Source organism: Arvicanthis niloticus, chromosome 1 (genome assembly GCF_011762505.2).
Source record: "Arvicanthis niloticus isolate mArvNil1 chromosome 1, mArvNil1.pat.X, whole genome shotgun sequence".
NCBI lineage: Eukaryota > Metazoa > Chordata > Mammalia > Rodentia > Muridae > Arvicanthis > Arvicanthis niloticus.
This window is the reverse complement of record NC_047658.1, coordinates 10,604,569-10,620,185: the sequence shown is the minus strand read 5'-3', so window position 1 is coordinate 10,620,185 and position 15,617 is coordinate 10,604,569. Positions and strand designations below refer to the sequence as shown.

Genomic DNA, 15,617 nt, shown 5'->3' with positions numbered 1-15,617 from the left:
GGCCAGAGGCCACACTTGGGAGAACACAGTCCTGCATGTGGGAAAGGTCAGGCCTGCAGGCTGAGAACAAAACTGACAGAACCCTCACTGCCTGTGTGGTTCATTTCCTTTGTAATTTACCACACCTCCTGAAATGGCATTGTATATGGTTACTGCTTGCAAAGGCTCCCTCTGCTGTTGGCTTTTTGAAATGATAAAAATTGGTTTTTGGTTTGAGGTTTTTGGTTTGTTTTGTTTTGTTTTTTGTTTCTTTGGTTTTTTTTTTTTTTTTTTTTTTTTTTTTTTTTTTTTTTTTTCCTCTCTCTCTTGGAAGCCAAGATCAAGTGTCTCTGACCAGAAATATTTTAGATTCCAGCTCTTTGGTTTTGTTTTGAAAGTGTTTGCACCTAGATATGATGAGGTATTGTGAGAATGAAGTACAAATACAGAATCACTTGTGTCTTGGACTGCTATGCGTAGGCCAGTTGGTTTTTCATAGTATTTGTAGTGCTCTGAATTTTCACTGTGACCTTGCACTTGAGATCAGTTGTGGAATTCTCCTCTTGTATTGTCACTGTAGCATCAGAAAGTTTGCATGTTGAACATTTCATGTTTTGAGTTAGAGATTTTGGACCTGTATAAGTATGTGTTCATTGGAAAGGCTGAAGTGGGACCATATTACATCATTCTTAGGAAAATAATTGTCAACAAACTAATTACGAGTTTATTCAGCCAGCCATAGTAGTACATGTCTGTCTTGCTGTCCCTTAGGAGGCTGACAGAGGATCCCTTAACTTATACCATGGTGGGCTACATAAACAAGACACCCCTCCCCCTTTGTCTGTCTGTTTCTCACACATATACATATTTTATTACATTCTCCACACATGCTACTACATGACATGACAGCAGGAGGATGTCTGCTAGGATGATGAGTAGGAAGTTAAAGAGGCAAATACAGTGAGCAAAACACAGTGACAGGAGTGTATGACATGTCATGGCACAGCATGGGCCAGCCAATGAGATCAGTGTGTAAAGCACCTCTAATGAGCGAGGGTGAAGACCTGCTTTATCCCCTGAACCCATGTAAGAGTGGCCAAGAACCAACTCCACATAAGAGTGTAGCACAGAGAACACACCTTTTTTTTTTTCTTTTTTCTTTTTTTTTTTTTTTAAAGGAACATGGTTGTAGGGCTGGAGAGGTGGCTCAGTGGTTAAGGGCACTGGCTGCTCTTCTAGAGGACCTAGATTCAGTTCCCAGCACCCACATGGCAGCTCATGGCTGTGTGTAACTCCAGGATAACACACCCTCACACAGACATATGTGCAGGCAAAACACCAATGCACATAAAATAAAAAAAGAAAGAAAGAAAGGAGGAGGAAACATGGCTGACAAGATAGCTCAACTATTAAGAACAGTTACTGCAGAGGACCTGAATTTAATTCTTACAATGAGTAGTTCACAACTATCTATAATTCCAGTTCCGGGGATCTAATGCTTCTGGTCTCCTTACACTGGTAGTCACCTGTACAGACTCACACACATTCATAATTCAAAATAATAAAGCCAGCAGTAGTGGTGCAGCCTTTAATCTTTGCACTCAGAAGAAATGACAGGAGACCTGAGTTTTGAGGTCAGCCAGGACTATGTAACAAGATCGTATCTCAAATAATAATAATAAATAATAAATCTTAAGAGTTATTTTATATGAAAGTTGGTTTTAAAAAGTTAATCCCAGAACTCCGGAATTAAAGGCAGGAGGACCAGCTATATAGCCTGGGCTACATGAGCTTCTAACAGAACAAACAAAATAAGCCCTGTGAGATGACTAAACAAGTGCTTGACACCAAGCCTGATAACTTGAGTGTAATTCTGGGACCCATATAGTAGGAGGAGACAACCAGCTCCTACACATTATCCTCACATGCCCCTTTGCACTCATGTATACATCTGCATTCACATACACAAAATGCACGCACACCAAAAAAAAAAAAAAAAAAGATTAAAAAAAATTAGAGCAAGCAAGATAGCTCATTATATAAAGTCCTCTAATCCTGACAGCCTCAACTCAATTCCTGGAATTCACTGGTAAGAGGAAAGAGCCAGCTCCTGAAAGTAGCCTTCTAACCTCTGTTTGGGCACATACATCCACACTCACATCCACACAATAAGTGATATAAATTTATAAAGCCAGGGATGGTAGAGCACAGCTTTAATCCCAGTACTCGGGAGGCAGAAGCAGGCAAATCTCTTGAGTTTGAAGTCAGCCTGGTCTAGAGTTAATTTCAGGACAACCAGGGCTACACAGAGAAACCCTGTCTTGGGGGATGTGTGTGAGATGTTATTCTATATAGGCCAGGAGCCAGGCTCATTCTTGTTACCCTAGTACTCAGGAAGCAAACGGAGGAGGGTCATTAGTTTTGATGTTATTTTTTTGTTGGTTTTTTTTTGTTTGTTTGTTTTGTTTTGGGTTTTTTTGGTTTTGTTTTTTGTTTGTTTGTTTGTTTTTGTTTTTTGTTTTTTGTTTTTTTGGTTTTTCAAGACAGGGTTTCTCTGTATAGCCTTGGCTGTCCTGGAACTCACTCTGTAGACCAGGCTGGCCTCGAACTCAGAAATCCGCCTGCCTCAGTTTTGATGTTAATAGAAGGAAACCCTGTCTACAAAGCAGGAGCTTGAGAGATGGCTCAGCCATAAAGAGCATTTGCTGCTCTTGCAGAGGACATGGGTTCATTTCCTAGGACCTTTATGGCAGCTCACAGCTATTCATAGCCCAGTTCCAGGCAGTCCTATACCCTCTTCTGCTATGCTCTTTGGCACTTGTGAGCACCAGTCATACCCATGGGGCATGTACATTCATATATGCAAAAATTCATGCCTATTAAACAAAGAAAATCTACTAAAAATACATAATCCATTATGTAAGTGTACACACACACACAATGCTTTTTAGTGTTTAATTGTCAGCTCATTTTTTTTACTTCTCAAGATGTAGGTGGTCTAGAGAGATAGCTCAATGGTTAAGAGCACTGACTGTTCTTCCAGAGAAGTCCTGAGTTCAATTCCCAGCAACCACATGGTGGCTCACAACCATCTGTAATGGGATCTGATGCCCTCTTCTGGTGTGTCTGAAGACAGCTACTTACTATATATATATATATATATATATATATATATATACACACACACATACATACATACATATATATATATGTGTGTGTGTGTGTATCCCCATATCCACTTACAGCCAAGCATGATGGTTTACACTTGTTATCCATGTACCAAGAAAGCTGAAGCAGGAGGATCATTATGAATTTGGTGATAGACTGACTAGTCTTCATAGTAAGTTCCAAGCCAGCATGGAATACAGAAAGAAACGCTGTCTAGAGAGTGAATGAAGGGGAAGACATACTGTCATTTTTTATATATTTAAGCCTTTGTTCTGTCTTTGAACATATACTTACAGATTATTTGCTATGTGCCAAATATTCCTCTTTAAGTTGATCATAAAATAGATGAACCTTCCTCTATACAGTTTAATATTTTTATAAGGGAGAAAGAAGAAGAAAACACATACAAAAAGTGACTTGAGAAGGGCAAGCGGTGGTTTGTATCACAGAGAAGGAAGTGGGCCTATTTTGGATAGTAAGGTCAGTCAGAAAGCATCCCTTTGGGGTTATACTACTTAATTGGATATGAGAGGCCATGCTGAGAGCATTTTGGGAAAACCAGACAAGAAGGAACAGCTACTGTAAAGGTCTGGGGAGCAAACTGGTATGGTTAGAGATAGTGGTGGGGAATTGGAGCAGCCAAACTTCCAGGGCCTTGAGGAAGCTGGGGTTTTGATTGAAATACTGGTAGAAGTTTTAAGCAAGTCTCAGGGTTTGTCATCTAGACACGTAGTCATTCTTAAAGTTGTTTTTATTGGTCAGCTTTCAAGACTAAAATATAAACTAAAATTTAATTCATCAATTTCTCAGAAAAAAAGGAAAAAATAAAGAAAAATAAACTACCAGGAATGATAGAATTCCCTTTTGTCTGAGCAACAAATGATCTCTTAGTAAAACCACACTGGCAAGTCCAAGCTCAACTAGAAATGGCTTGGAACAGGTATGTCCTGGTGGTCAGTTGTTGAAGCTAAGGAAATTGGATATTCAAACCTTGGCCTGTTTTGGTAAGCAGGCTCTCCTAGGACTCCAAGGTCTGGCTTTCTTTGTTGGTGTTCTCGGCTCCATAGTTAAATGTCTTCCTTAGCCAAGTCATATGGAAGTACTGCTGCCCTCTTTTCAGTGGTTGGAAAATGCCCAGGAACTGGCAGGAAGCCTGTTTCTCGGACAGTTAGCTCTCCAACCCAGAAGAGGCCTATTGTGGAGAGACCATACTGGACAGTGGAGATGGCAAGAGGTAGTTGACTATTCTGAGAGCTGTACAGGCAAAGGCAACAGCAGATCAAAGCTCCTCAGGTGTGACAAATCTAGTCAAGACATGAGAGAACATTAGGGGCAAGTTATAGAGGCCCTTGATGCCCATAGTGAGAGGGGAGAATAATGTGGAGAAAGATAAAGACCTTGTCTTGGACTTTGTCTTGAATTTGGTAAAAAGCTGGCTAAGCCTTTTGAGTGCTAGGATAAAAGGCTGGGGTAGACTGATTATGAATTTGAGGACAACCTGTGGTATCTAAAAAGACTGATTTCTCAAAAGTTTTCAATGGAGGTTAGGGTAGGAAGAAGCTGGAGAAATGGCTGAGCAGGTAAGCACTGGCTGTTCTTGCAGAGGACTTGGATTCAGTTCCCATCACCCTTACAGTGGTTCACAATCATAGGTAACACTAGTTCTGGGGTTTCAACACCTCTTGACCTTCATGGCACCAGGCAGGCACATGGTACAAAGAAATGTAGATGAAACAATCATATACATAAAACAAATCTGAAGGAAAAAAAAAAAAACCACAAAAACTAACCATCACATTAGCTTCATCCTGTCAAACTGGACAGAGAAATCCATGGAGGCCTACAGAGTCCCACATTCAGAGAACACTTAGCAAATGTTGGGCTTCCCACACCAAGCAGTTCTCTTGGTACCCTGCACTTGAATTTGATGCAAACCACTCAAAGTTAACACGAAATGCAGTAGGTTAATGGCTCAATCCTGTAAATTGCTTCCCACCTTATATCAATCCCAGCTGTAAATTGGAGTTTGAATAACTTTTTCCTTAAGTTTGATAATATGTTGTAATGGCTTTTAGAACTCAGAAACATACAAGTATGGTCTAATTTTAAAGGATACCACAATAGAAACAGATGAACAGTCAAGTGGAGAGGTACATTACATGGGAAAGCTATAATGGGAAGGACATGAAGCCCCCATCCTCTCCAGGCGTACCCCCTACTAACAACTTGAGTGCTTACCAACCTAGAGTACTCCAGTCTCAGCAATTTTTATCATGTAGGTGTTATGACTTAGTCAGGATTTCTATAGCTGCAGTGAAACACCATGACCAAAAAGCAAGTTGGGGAGGAGAGGGTTTATTCATCTTACACTTCTACACTGCTATTTATTATTGAAGGAAATCAGGACAAGAACTCAATTAGGCAAAAACTTGGAGGTAGGAGGTGATGTACAGGCCATGGAGGGGTGCTGCTTACTGGCTTGCTTATCATGGTTTGTCTAGCCTGCTTTTTTTTTTTTTTTATGATTTATTTATATATGTGAGTACACTGTAGCTGTCTTCGGACACACCAGAGGAGGGTATCAGATCCCATTACAGATGGTTGTGCGCCACCATGTGGTTGCTGGGAATTGAACTCAGGACCTCTGAAAGAGCAGTCAGTGCTCTAAACTACTGAACCATCTCTCCAGCCCCCTTGCCTGCTTTCTTAAGTACCACCAGCTCAGGGATGGCACCACCTACAATGGGCTGGGCCTTCTGTCATTGATCACTAAATGAGAAAATGCCTTTCAGCTGGGTCTCGTGGAGGCATTTTCTCTACTGAGGCTTCTTTCTTTCTGATAACTCTAACTTGTGTCAAGTTAATGCAAAGCTAGCCTGTACAGTTTGGTTGATTATAAGTTGCTCTGGAGCTTCTCCCTCCCCTTCCATAGGTGGGGAAGTGGTCTTGAAGATCTTCCCAAATTTCTAGTGGTAGGCTGTGGTCTTTCTGTTGAATAGCCCCCACCCAGGAGTCCATAAAAATCTCAATAGAATGAAAGGCAGTCTGGTGCTAGGTTACAGCTCAGTTACAGATGTCCAACATCTGTGCTGCTCTGTGTCCCCCATCCCCAGCACTACCAAAACACCCATGCTACCAAGGAAATTCCAAGTGATTTGAAAGCTCTGTGCCTGGGACCTAGCAGGAGAACAAAAAGGATGCTGCTTCTAGCATCCCTGTCCCTCTGGAAACTGTGAGAGGTTAGAGAGTCAGTTGGGAACTGAAGGCAGCAACCAGATGTGTACAGATGGTCTCAGCTGCTGTGAGAGCACACCTACTTTCACTATCATTCAAGAAACTACAGCTGAGTGGCATGTAACTTTAATCCCAGCCTACAAAGAGAAACCCTGTTTTAGGGGAGAAATTACAGGAAATAGGAAATTCGTTTTGTAAAATGGCTTAGTTAGGGTTTTACTGCCGTGAACAGATTCCATGATTAAGGCAGTTCTTACAAAAACAACATTTAATTGGGGCTGGCCTACAGGTTCTGAGGTTCAGTCCAGTATCATCAAGGCAGGAACATGCCAGTGTCCAGGCAGGCATGGTGCAGGAGAAGCTGAGAGTTCTACATCTTCATCCAAAGGCAGACAGCAGAAGACTGACTCCCAGACAGCTAGGACAAGGATAGTAAAGCTCACACTCACAGTGACACACCTATTCCAACAAGGCCATGCCTCTCTAATAGTGCCACTCCCTGGGCCAAGCATATTCAAACCACCACATAAGAAGTTTGTTACATGATCCCTAGTTTCAGGTTAATATACACATTCAAAAGAGTAAAGTAAACCAGATTCAGCAAAAGATTTCTTTAAATATGTACTAGATGCTTTGGAAAAAAAAAAATCGACAAGATCTCACTTTGAAGCTCAAACTGGCCTAGAACTTGATGGAAACCTCCTACCTCAGCCTCTGAAGTGTTGGGATTATATAGGCATGAGCCTTCCTGCCCTGTATGATTTTTTTTGTTTTAGGGTTTTTTTTTTTTTTCCCTCTGAGAAGGGATTTCTCTGTATAGCCCTGGCTGTCCTGGAACTCACTCTGTAGACCAGGCTGTTCTTGAACTCAGAAATCCACCTGCCTCTGCCTCCCAAGTGCTGGGATTAAAGGTATGCACCACCGCTGCCCAGCACCCTGCATGGTTTTTAAAAAGATTTCCATGGGAAGGTGCATAAGTATGCACATGTGTGTGGTGGTCCATAGATTGTATGGTCCACATTGTAAAGAGAATCTCTTATACGCATCAAAAAAAGGTGATGGCCAATGAGCTGAGGCAAGAAATAGGAGATGGGATACTGGCAGGAAGAGAGAGGATTCTGGGAAATAGTAAAAGGCGCAAGAGATTTGCTTAGGAACATAGAAGAGGTCAAAAGCATAGGCATCTATTAAATAGTGTCAGAGACATCTGAGGAAACAGAGGAAAGGCTGGGAAGGAAGAATCCATTTGGGGTCTTTTGGTTTGGTTTGTTTTTTTACACCACATCAAGTGTTTCATTTTTAAATTGTATTTCACCCTTACTTTGTTTGTTGAGAGGGTCTGTAATAGCCCTGGCTATCCTATGACTAACTATGTAGACCAGGCTGGCCTTGAGCTCACAGAGACTTACCCTGCTTCTACTTCCAAAGCTACCCTTAATTTTTGAGATAGAATCTTAGTGAAGCTGCAGGTTATCCATTCAGCTAGACTGACCTACTGTCTAATGAGCTTCAGGGACCCTGCTGCCTCCATCCCCAGCCACCCCAACTGAAGCTGCAGTTATATCCATGCACAGCTTTTTTCAGGGTGTCTGGGCATTCCAACTCAGGTCCTCTTTACCCACTCACATACACACACGTTGGTGCATGCACGTGTGTTTTCCTTTTACAATGGAACGTTTAGCTTACTTTAGATATGTTCTTCTACAGCCTGCTGCCTGTATGTATCATATGTTGTCTAAGTATGTTCTTTATTGGAGCTTGATCCTATTGAAAGACCCACAGTGCCTCTGTTTCCTCTCCTTTTGCACAGGAGTGCTGGTCTCAGACTTGTTGGTGTACTCCCTAGGTTGGTTTGTTGTTGGACTCCCTAGTTTTTTTCTTTGTTGCCTTGGATGTCCTAAAACAACTATGTATACTAGGATGGCCTTAAACTCACAGAGATCTGCCTGCTGGGACTAAAAGACACATGCACCACCACACCCAGCACTCCTGGGCTCTTTTTGGGTGCTGAAAGTACTTAAGTTGTAGCGTCTTTCATAATGCTTTTTCTGAACACCTTTCCAGAGAAATACGGTTAAGACTAACATGACCTGGTTTGTGTCTAGGTGCCTGAAGGAAGACCCTGCCACCATGTCCCTGCTGCAGAGAAGCCTGGATCCTGAGAAGACCCTAGGTCTGGTGGATGTGCTTTACACAGCTGTGCTGGACCTAAATCGCTGGAGAACAGGGAGGTTGGTGTCTCCTGCACTTTCATGCAAAAGCTATACATATGATTTGCATTTTAGATCCATAGTCAGGAGCAGTGTAACCACATACAATCCAATCCATGTATGCTTGTGCCTCTGAAAGTATGTGGGTAAATAAAGCAAGAAAGGGAACTTTTAGTAGCTTTATTTCAAGATGGGTCAAACATGCAGATAAGATGCAAGAATTTCTCCATTACCCACATTTCTGAACCTGTTAACACCTGGCCTTCCTTGTTTTAATCAGAGTATGATCATGGAGAGAACTCTTAACCCAGTTCTCATTCCCATACACAAAAGCAGAGAAATGTTTAGAACATTTTCTTGTATTCTTCATGAAGTTTATTTGTACTTAGAAATAGCTGAGTTACAGATGTTCTCTGTGAATTGCTTGTTTTAGCACTGATAGAGACCTTAAACATCTACCCATGCCCTCATCTTCTTTCCTTCCTCTCCATTTGTACCTCAGGCTGGCCTTGAACTTACTATGTATATGTAGTCCAAATTGTCACATACTTTTGGAAGCAATTTTGTCTCAACTCCTAGGGATAAGAAGCCACCATACCCATCTTTCTCCTCTTAACAAGAGTTCAGTGCAGTGTCTTGTCAAGGGTTGCAGCAGCCAGCTGCCTCATCCCCTATTTCATGGCATTTTTATCTATATATTTATTCTCTTATTGTAGAAAGAGTACTCAGGAACCAGTGTGGTGCCAAATACCTTTAGTCCCAGCACTGAGAGGCAGGCCGATCCAAATTCAAGATCAGCAGGCCTGGTCTATGTGGTTAGGTCAGAAAACCAAAAAAAGAGAGAGAAGAGGGGGTGGGGAAGAGTACTCAGAAATCCGTGGAAGGAACAGCTGCACATACCACAGCAGCAGTGGCCATAAGCCTCCTCCTCACCATCCCTACCGTTTGCATGTGTCCATTGTTTCTCTGCTGAATCTGCCCATTGCACCACCACACTAGGCAGGCTCTGCTCTCCTGTGTTGCAGTTAGCTTTCACTCAATTCCAGATGCTTGTTTCACAGCCTCGTGTGAGACACTGAGTGGTCATTTATCTATGTATAAAGCACATGGATCCAGGACCTACCTGACCAAGTTTACCTTCTGTTACTTGGATAAATACCACAATCAAAAGCAACTAGGGGAAGAAAAGGGTTGTTTGGCTTACAGATCCTACAGTCCATCATCTAGGGAAGCCAAGGCAAGAACCTGGAGGCAGGGACTTTCTTAGACAACACAGAATCATTGGCTCGGAGGTGGCACTTTCCACAGTGGCCTGAGCCCTCCCTCATCAATCAAAGAATTGCCCACTCTCTTACCTATAGGATTGCCTCTCAATGGAAGGTCCAATTCCAAGATAATTAGCTTATGTCAAGTTGACAAAAAACAAACAAACAAAAAACCCAAAACACCAACCAGGGTACCACCAGAGAGATTTTTTTTTTTTTTTTCAAACTTAGGCAAGTTCTTGCCCCTTTTCCATTCTTTCCTCCCTGTCTCCCTGTAGCTTACTTGTTCACTCTTCAGTGCTGGGGTTTAAAACACCATCATGCCAGTAATCAGTATCTAGTCATCAGTAGTATCCATCCTCAGGCTTTAATCAATACAAAAAAGTCCTTGTTCTCCAACTTGTGTGTGTCTCTTTCTCTTTTGTTTTTTTCCTGTTCAAATAGGGAACAAGCTTTACCCTGTATACAGATCCAGCTGCAAAGAGATATCTGTGATTTTGGGAATCAGGCTGACCTGCCCTCTGGAAATGGAAGCAAATCATCAGGCCTGCAGAAGACTTTCTCCAAACTGACATCCCGGTTCACAAAGAAAGTGTCTTGCACCAGCTCTGGCAACACACACTATTCCAAAAACATCTTCACAGCGGGTTGTTCAGAGGAGAAGGCCAAAATACTGGGCAATAATATTGATACACGGTTACAGAGCATTTTGAACATTGGTAACTTCCCTAGGACTACAGACCCTTCACAGTCATCTCAGAATTCCAGTAATCCAATGGTCAATGGCTTTCTCCTGGAGAGACGTGAGAACTTCTTGCATGGGGATGATGGCAAGGATGAGAAGGGCATGAACTTACCCACTGATCAGGAAATGCAGGAAGTGATAGATTTTCTCTCAGGCTTTAACATGGGCCAGTCCCATCAGGGGTCCCCACTGGTGACAAGGCGTAACTCTACTGCCACTGCCATGGTGACTGAACAGAAGACAGGAACCATGCAACCACAGCAGCCATCACTGCCATTGGCTCCTCCACTACGGCCACCCCAGGCTGGAGCTCACACGCCTCTGGCAGCCCAGCAAGGTCTAGCTCCTCAGCAGCAGTCTCCAAAGCAGCAGCAGCCGCAAGTCCAGTACTACCAGCACCTGCTGCAACCCATTGGATCACAGCAGACTGCACCCCAGCCTCGGGCACCTGGTAAATGGGTACATGGCTCGTCTCAGCACCCATCACAGCCCATGGCAGCAGGTCTGTCTCCTCTTGGTCAGTGGCCTGGCATATCTGATCTCAGCTCTGACTTGTACAGCTTGGGTCTAGTGAGCAGCTATATGGACAATATGATGTCAGAAGTTTTGGGCCAGAAGCCCCAGGGACCTAGGAATAACACCTGGCCAAACCGTGACCAAAGTGATGGAGTCTTTGGAATGCTGGGCGAGATTTTGCCTTTTGATCCTGCAGGTAAGTAAGACCTTCCCACTGCCAATCCCACTGAAGAGTTCAATACAATCGCCAAGGAATTCTTAGAGGCCTATCTCCCACAGCCTTATAAGGTACAGTACAGGGATATACTCGTGTGCTCTACTAGTAAGCACCTGCGCCCAGCCCTTAAGTGTTTGCTAGGACTTTCCTTGTCTGGAGCAGGGAGTGTCTGAGAAGGGAGCACCTTAATCCATCTAGAGTGCCCCCCCCTTTTTTTTTAGATTCTATTTTTTATTTTATTTTTTTTTACTTTTTGTGGTACTGAGTATTGAATTCAGGGCCTCTTCATACATGGTAAGCAAGCACCCCACCAGTGAGCCATGTACCCAGCCTGCCTTTCTTCTCTCTTTTCTTTCCCTTTTTCCCTTTTTCCCTTTTTTCCCCTTTTCCCTTTTTTTCCCTCTCTCTCTCTCTCTCTCTCTCTCTCTCTCTCTCTCTCTCTCTCTCTCTCTCTCGACAGTCTCACTAACTTACCAAGTTGATCTCAAACTTACTCTGTAGCCACAGTCAGGCTGTGAATTTGGGATTGTGGGCTGGAAAGATGGCTCACTTGCTCAAGTTTGGCTTGAGTGGCAGTGATACCTGGTTTGGTAAATTCCATGATGTAGTTGTTTTTAAATCACCATGTGATTCTCTAAAGTTATTAAATACTGCAAATTCATAGTAGCAAGACATTAGAAAACATAATTTAGTTTGTAGAGATGGCTGGGCTGTTATGAGTATCTACTGTTGTTTAGTTTCCAAAATTCACATTTGGCAGTTCACCCCCCTGTAACTCCAGCTTCTGAGGATCCAGTGCTATTGGCTAGCTTCTAGACACCCACAAAGACATGGACATTTACACACATTTAATTTTTTAAATTTTTTTGTGTGTATGAATGTTTTGTCTGTACATATGTGTGTGTACCATGTACATGCCTGGTACCTTCGAAAGTCAGAATAGGGCTTCAGATTCCCTGGAACTGGAGTTATAAATGACTGTGAGCCACCATCTGGATGCTTGGAAGCAAACCTGAGTCCTCTACAATCAACAAATACTTTTAACCACAAATCCTCTCCAGCTCCATACACAAATTTTTGAAAAATAATTTTTATGTTTATTTTTCATGTTTTGAGAAGGCTCTCAATATATCTATTTCTATCTATAGATAGATAGATAGACAGACAGACAGACAGATAGATAGCCTTGGCTAGTTTAGAATTTACTGTGGACTAGCCTGGCCTTGAACTCACAAATCCACCTGCCTCTGCTTCCTAATTTCTGGGATTTAAAGGCGTGCGCTACCATGTGTGGCCTAGATTTTTATGTATATGAATGTGTATCACATGAGTGCCTAGGAGTTATGGATGGTTGTGAGCCATTATGTGGGTGCTGTGTGTTGAACCCAGGCAAGAGCAACAAGTACTCTTCACTGCCAAGCCGTTTGTGTTAAAACTTTAGCTTTGGGGGACTAGAGAGATGGTTCAGTGGTTAGGAGCACTGGCTGCTCTTCCAAAGGACCTGGGTTCAATTCCCAGTACTCACATGGCAGCTCACAACTGTCTGTATCTGGTACCCTCACACAGACATACATGCAGGCAAACACCAATGCACATAACAAACAAATTAGCTTTGGGAGACTGAGTCAGGGTTTCATTTTGAGTTGCAGGACAGTCTGTGCTATATAATTGGTTTATGGGCACATAGCAAGACTTTCTCTCAAAAAAACAAAAGCAAAAGTAATTGTGGATAGTTCAGACCTTTCTTTTCACATTCAGCCTCTGCCTATGTCAACCCCAACCTCAGACCTGTGTGCTATAAACCCAGTCTCACTTCAAGGAGTGGCCATATCCTGCAGCCAACCAGTGGGACAACTGGTTATTTGCTAGGTTCTCACCACTTTACTGTATGTATGACCAGTTCATCCTCAGAGAGAAGGAAAGGAAGAGGTTGTTGATTTGGCTTAAATCCTGCCTTTTCTTTTGTCTCAACACAGTGGGCTCAGACCCAGAGTTTGCACGTTACGTGGCAGGAGTGAGCCAGGCAATGCAGCAGAAGCGGCAAGCCCAACATGGCCGCCGGCCAGGCAACCCCCGGGGCAACTGGCCGCCCATGGAAGACGCTCATCGGACCTGGCCTTTGCCAGAGTTCTTCACAGAAGGGTGAGTTCTGCCTAGAGCAAGGAAGCCAAATTTGGGGCCTAGATGCCTCTTACAGCCTTGGTTTCCCGGGCAGTGAAAGTATAACATTACTAAATCTTAGTGGGTTCAGATTCTAATATAGGATGTTAAGGGGAGGATGTATGAATGAGTGACTTAAGACAGCCTCTTGTATAAAAGCCATACACATATATGAGATTTTAAACATTAAAATCCTCTAAAATTATAAATATAGGGGCTAAAATAATTTTAAATTATATACATATGTATACTAACTTATATAAAAAATTATAAATACTAACTTATGAGTAAAGCAAGAGAAAACAAAAGAGCTTTTTTCTCTTGGAGCAGGGATCTTATTTGACAGGGTTTCATGTGATCTATGTGGTAAAAGGAGCCTGGGTATAAAACCCAGTCAGTATGGGAATGCTGTTATTACAGCCCACAGAGAGAGAGCAAAGTGGGTCTGGGGTGTGGCTCAGCCGTAGCATGTTTACCTAGCATGTGCAAGCCCCTGAGCCCAAACCCCAGTACAGCAAAGACCAAGGCATATGCTTCAATTCCAGTGTATCGACAAAATTATGGGCAGGGCATGGCAGTACACACCTGTACCTCAGCATGTGGGAGTCTGGTACACAATAGTTGTCTTGTGTTCAGGTTAGCAAGGGCTAAGTGGAGGCTAGCCTGAACTACCTAGAGAAACATTATCTCAGGAAAACAAACAAACCAAAACCCACAGACTGGAGAGATGTTTGAATGATTTAAGAGCTCTTACTACCTATGCAAAGGACCCAAATGATTTCCAGCACCCACATGGTGGCTCACAACCTTTCTTAACTCCAGTTCAGGCCAGGCAATGATGGTGCTTCCCTTTAATCTCAGAACTTGGGAGGTGGAGACAGGCAGTCTCAGAGTTTGAGGCCAGATTGGCCTACAGAGCCAGTTCCAGGACAGCCAGAGCCACACTGAGTAACCCTGTCTGAAAACAAAACAAAACCAAAACCATCCAATTCATCAGGGAATTAATCCCCCACTTCTGGCCTCTGAGGGTACCTGCACACAGGGACACATATATACATAAAAACTTTAGTTTTTGAGAAAATTATGAATTTGTATCTCAGATTATCTCCTGGTTAATAAGTGTGGATAGTGAGAGAGCATCTCCACTTTATTTTTCTCTAAAAGTCAGCCATGTGTCAGTCACAGGCCTCTGAGAGACAAAAGGAAATAGTGACTCTTACTTTTGAGGAAAACGGAGGAAAATGTCAAGTTGTGGCAGAGAGAGGCAGCAGAATCTGTGGGAGGTCTGACAGATTTCTCTGCATTCTCAGGGACACCCTGCACAGCGGCTGGTCAGGTGCTCAGGGAGACTCGGCCAGCTCCAGTGATGAGACCTCTTCAGCCAATGGGGATAGCTTGTTCTCCATGTTTTCAGGGCCTGACCTTGTTGCTGCCGTCAAACAGAGAAGGTAAGGAAATTGCTAAACCCAGGATTGGAGAGCCATCGCTCTGCCTCTGGAGAAGCCAGAAGCCCTGTTGTCTGCCCTGTGACAGGACAAAGGCTTCTGGAGGCATCTTCAAAAGGTGTCTTCCACAAAGAAAATCTGTGCTGGTGAGACACTGGCCTTAGGCTATATGATAAAAGGAAGTCCCAAACACATCCAGTGCATATTAAACACTTTGAGTAACTATTGAATAAAGCAGTAAAAAGCTAAAGGGGGTTAACTTAACTGTGAAAACAGCCATTGCCATCTCATGCTGGCTGCAGCTCCCACCCGCTTCCTGTACAGGCTTTACAGGCATGCTGTCTCCCAGGTCACACTGACCTTGGTGGACCCAAGGCCTCAGCGCCTAGACTGGGGACCTAGAGACCAGAGCCAAGCACTCTGTCCCATACAATGAATCCAAGTGGTCATTGCTCTGAGCTTTTGATTCTTTCAGGAAACACAGCAGTGGAGAGCAGGAGACCAGCACATTGCCCTCACCACCTCTCCTGACCACAGTGGAGGACGTGAACCAGGTATGGTGAGCTAGCTCATGGTAAAGACTTTGGACCTCAAAGTCATAAGAGTTCTTTGTGGTGAATTGTTTTCTCATGGTTTTTGTCTAAATGGGGATACATGATCACCTCAGCTGACACAGCC

At 43.2% G+C, this 15,617-nt stretch overlaps 1 protein-coding gene across 6 annotated transcripts in view; it reads left to right on the top strand.

Moving 5' to 3' along the window:
• Positions 1-15,617, top strand: part of Garre1 (granule associated Rac and RHOG effector 1) — a 79,561-nt gene that overhangs the window by 61,036 nt on the left and 2,908 nt on the right. For all 6 annotated transcript variants that reach the window (XM_076932096.1, XM_034501534.2, XM_076932102.1 and 3 more), the window contains 5 exons: positions 8,487-8,612; positions 10,301-11,313; positions 13,311-13,476; positions 14,805-14,942; positions 15,415-15,493. In XM_076932096.1, the coding sequence (XP_076788211.1) occupies positions 8,487-8,612; positions 10,301-11,313; positions 13,311-13,476; positions 14,805-14,942; positions 15,415-15,493 (1,522 nt within the window). The remainder of the gene's footprint in view (positions 1-8,486; positions 8,613-10,300; positions 11,314-13,310; positions 13,477-14,804; positions 14,943-15,414; positions 15,494-15,617) is intronic.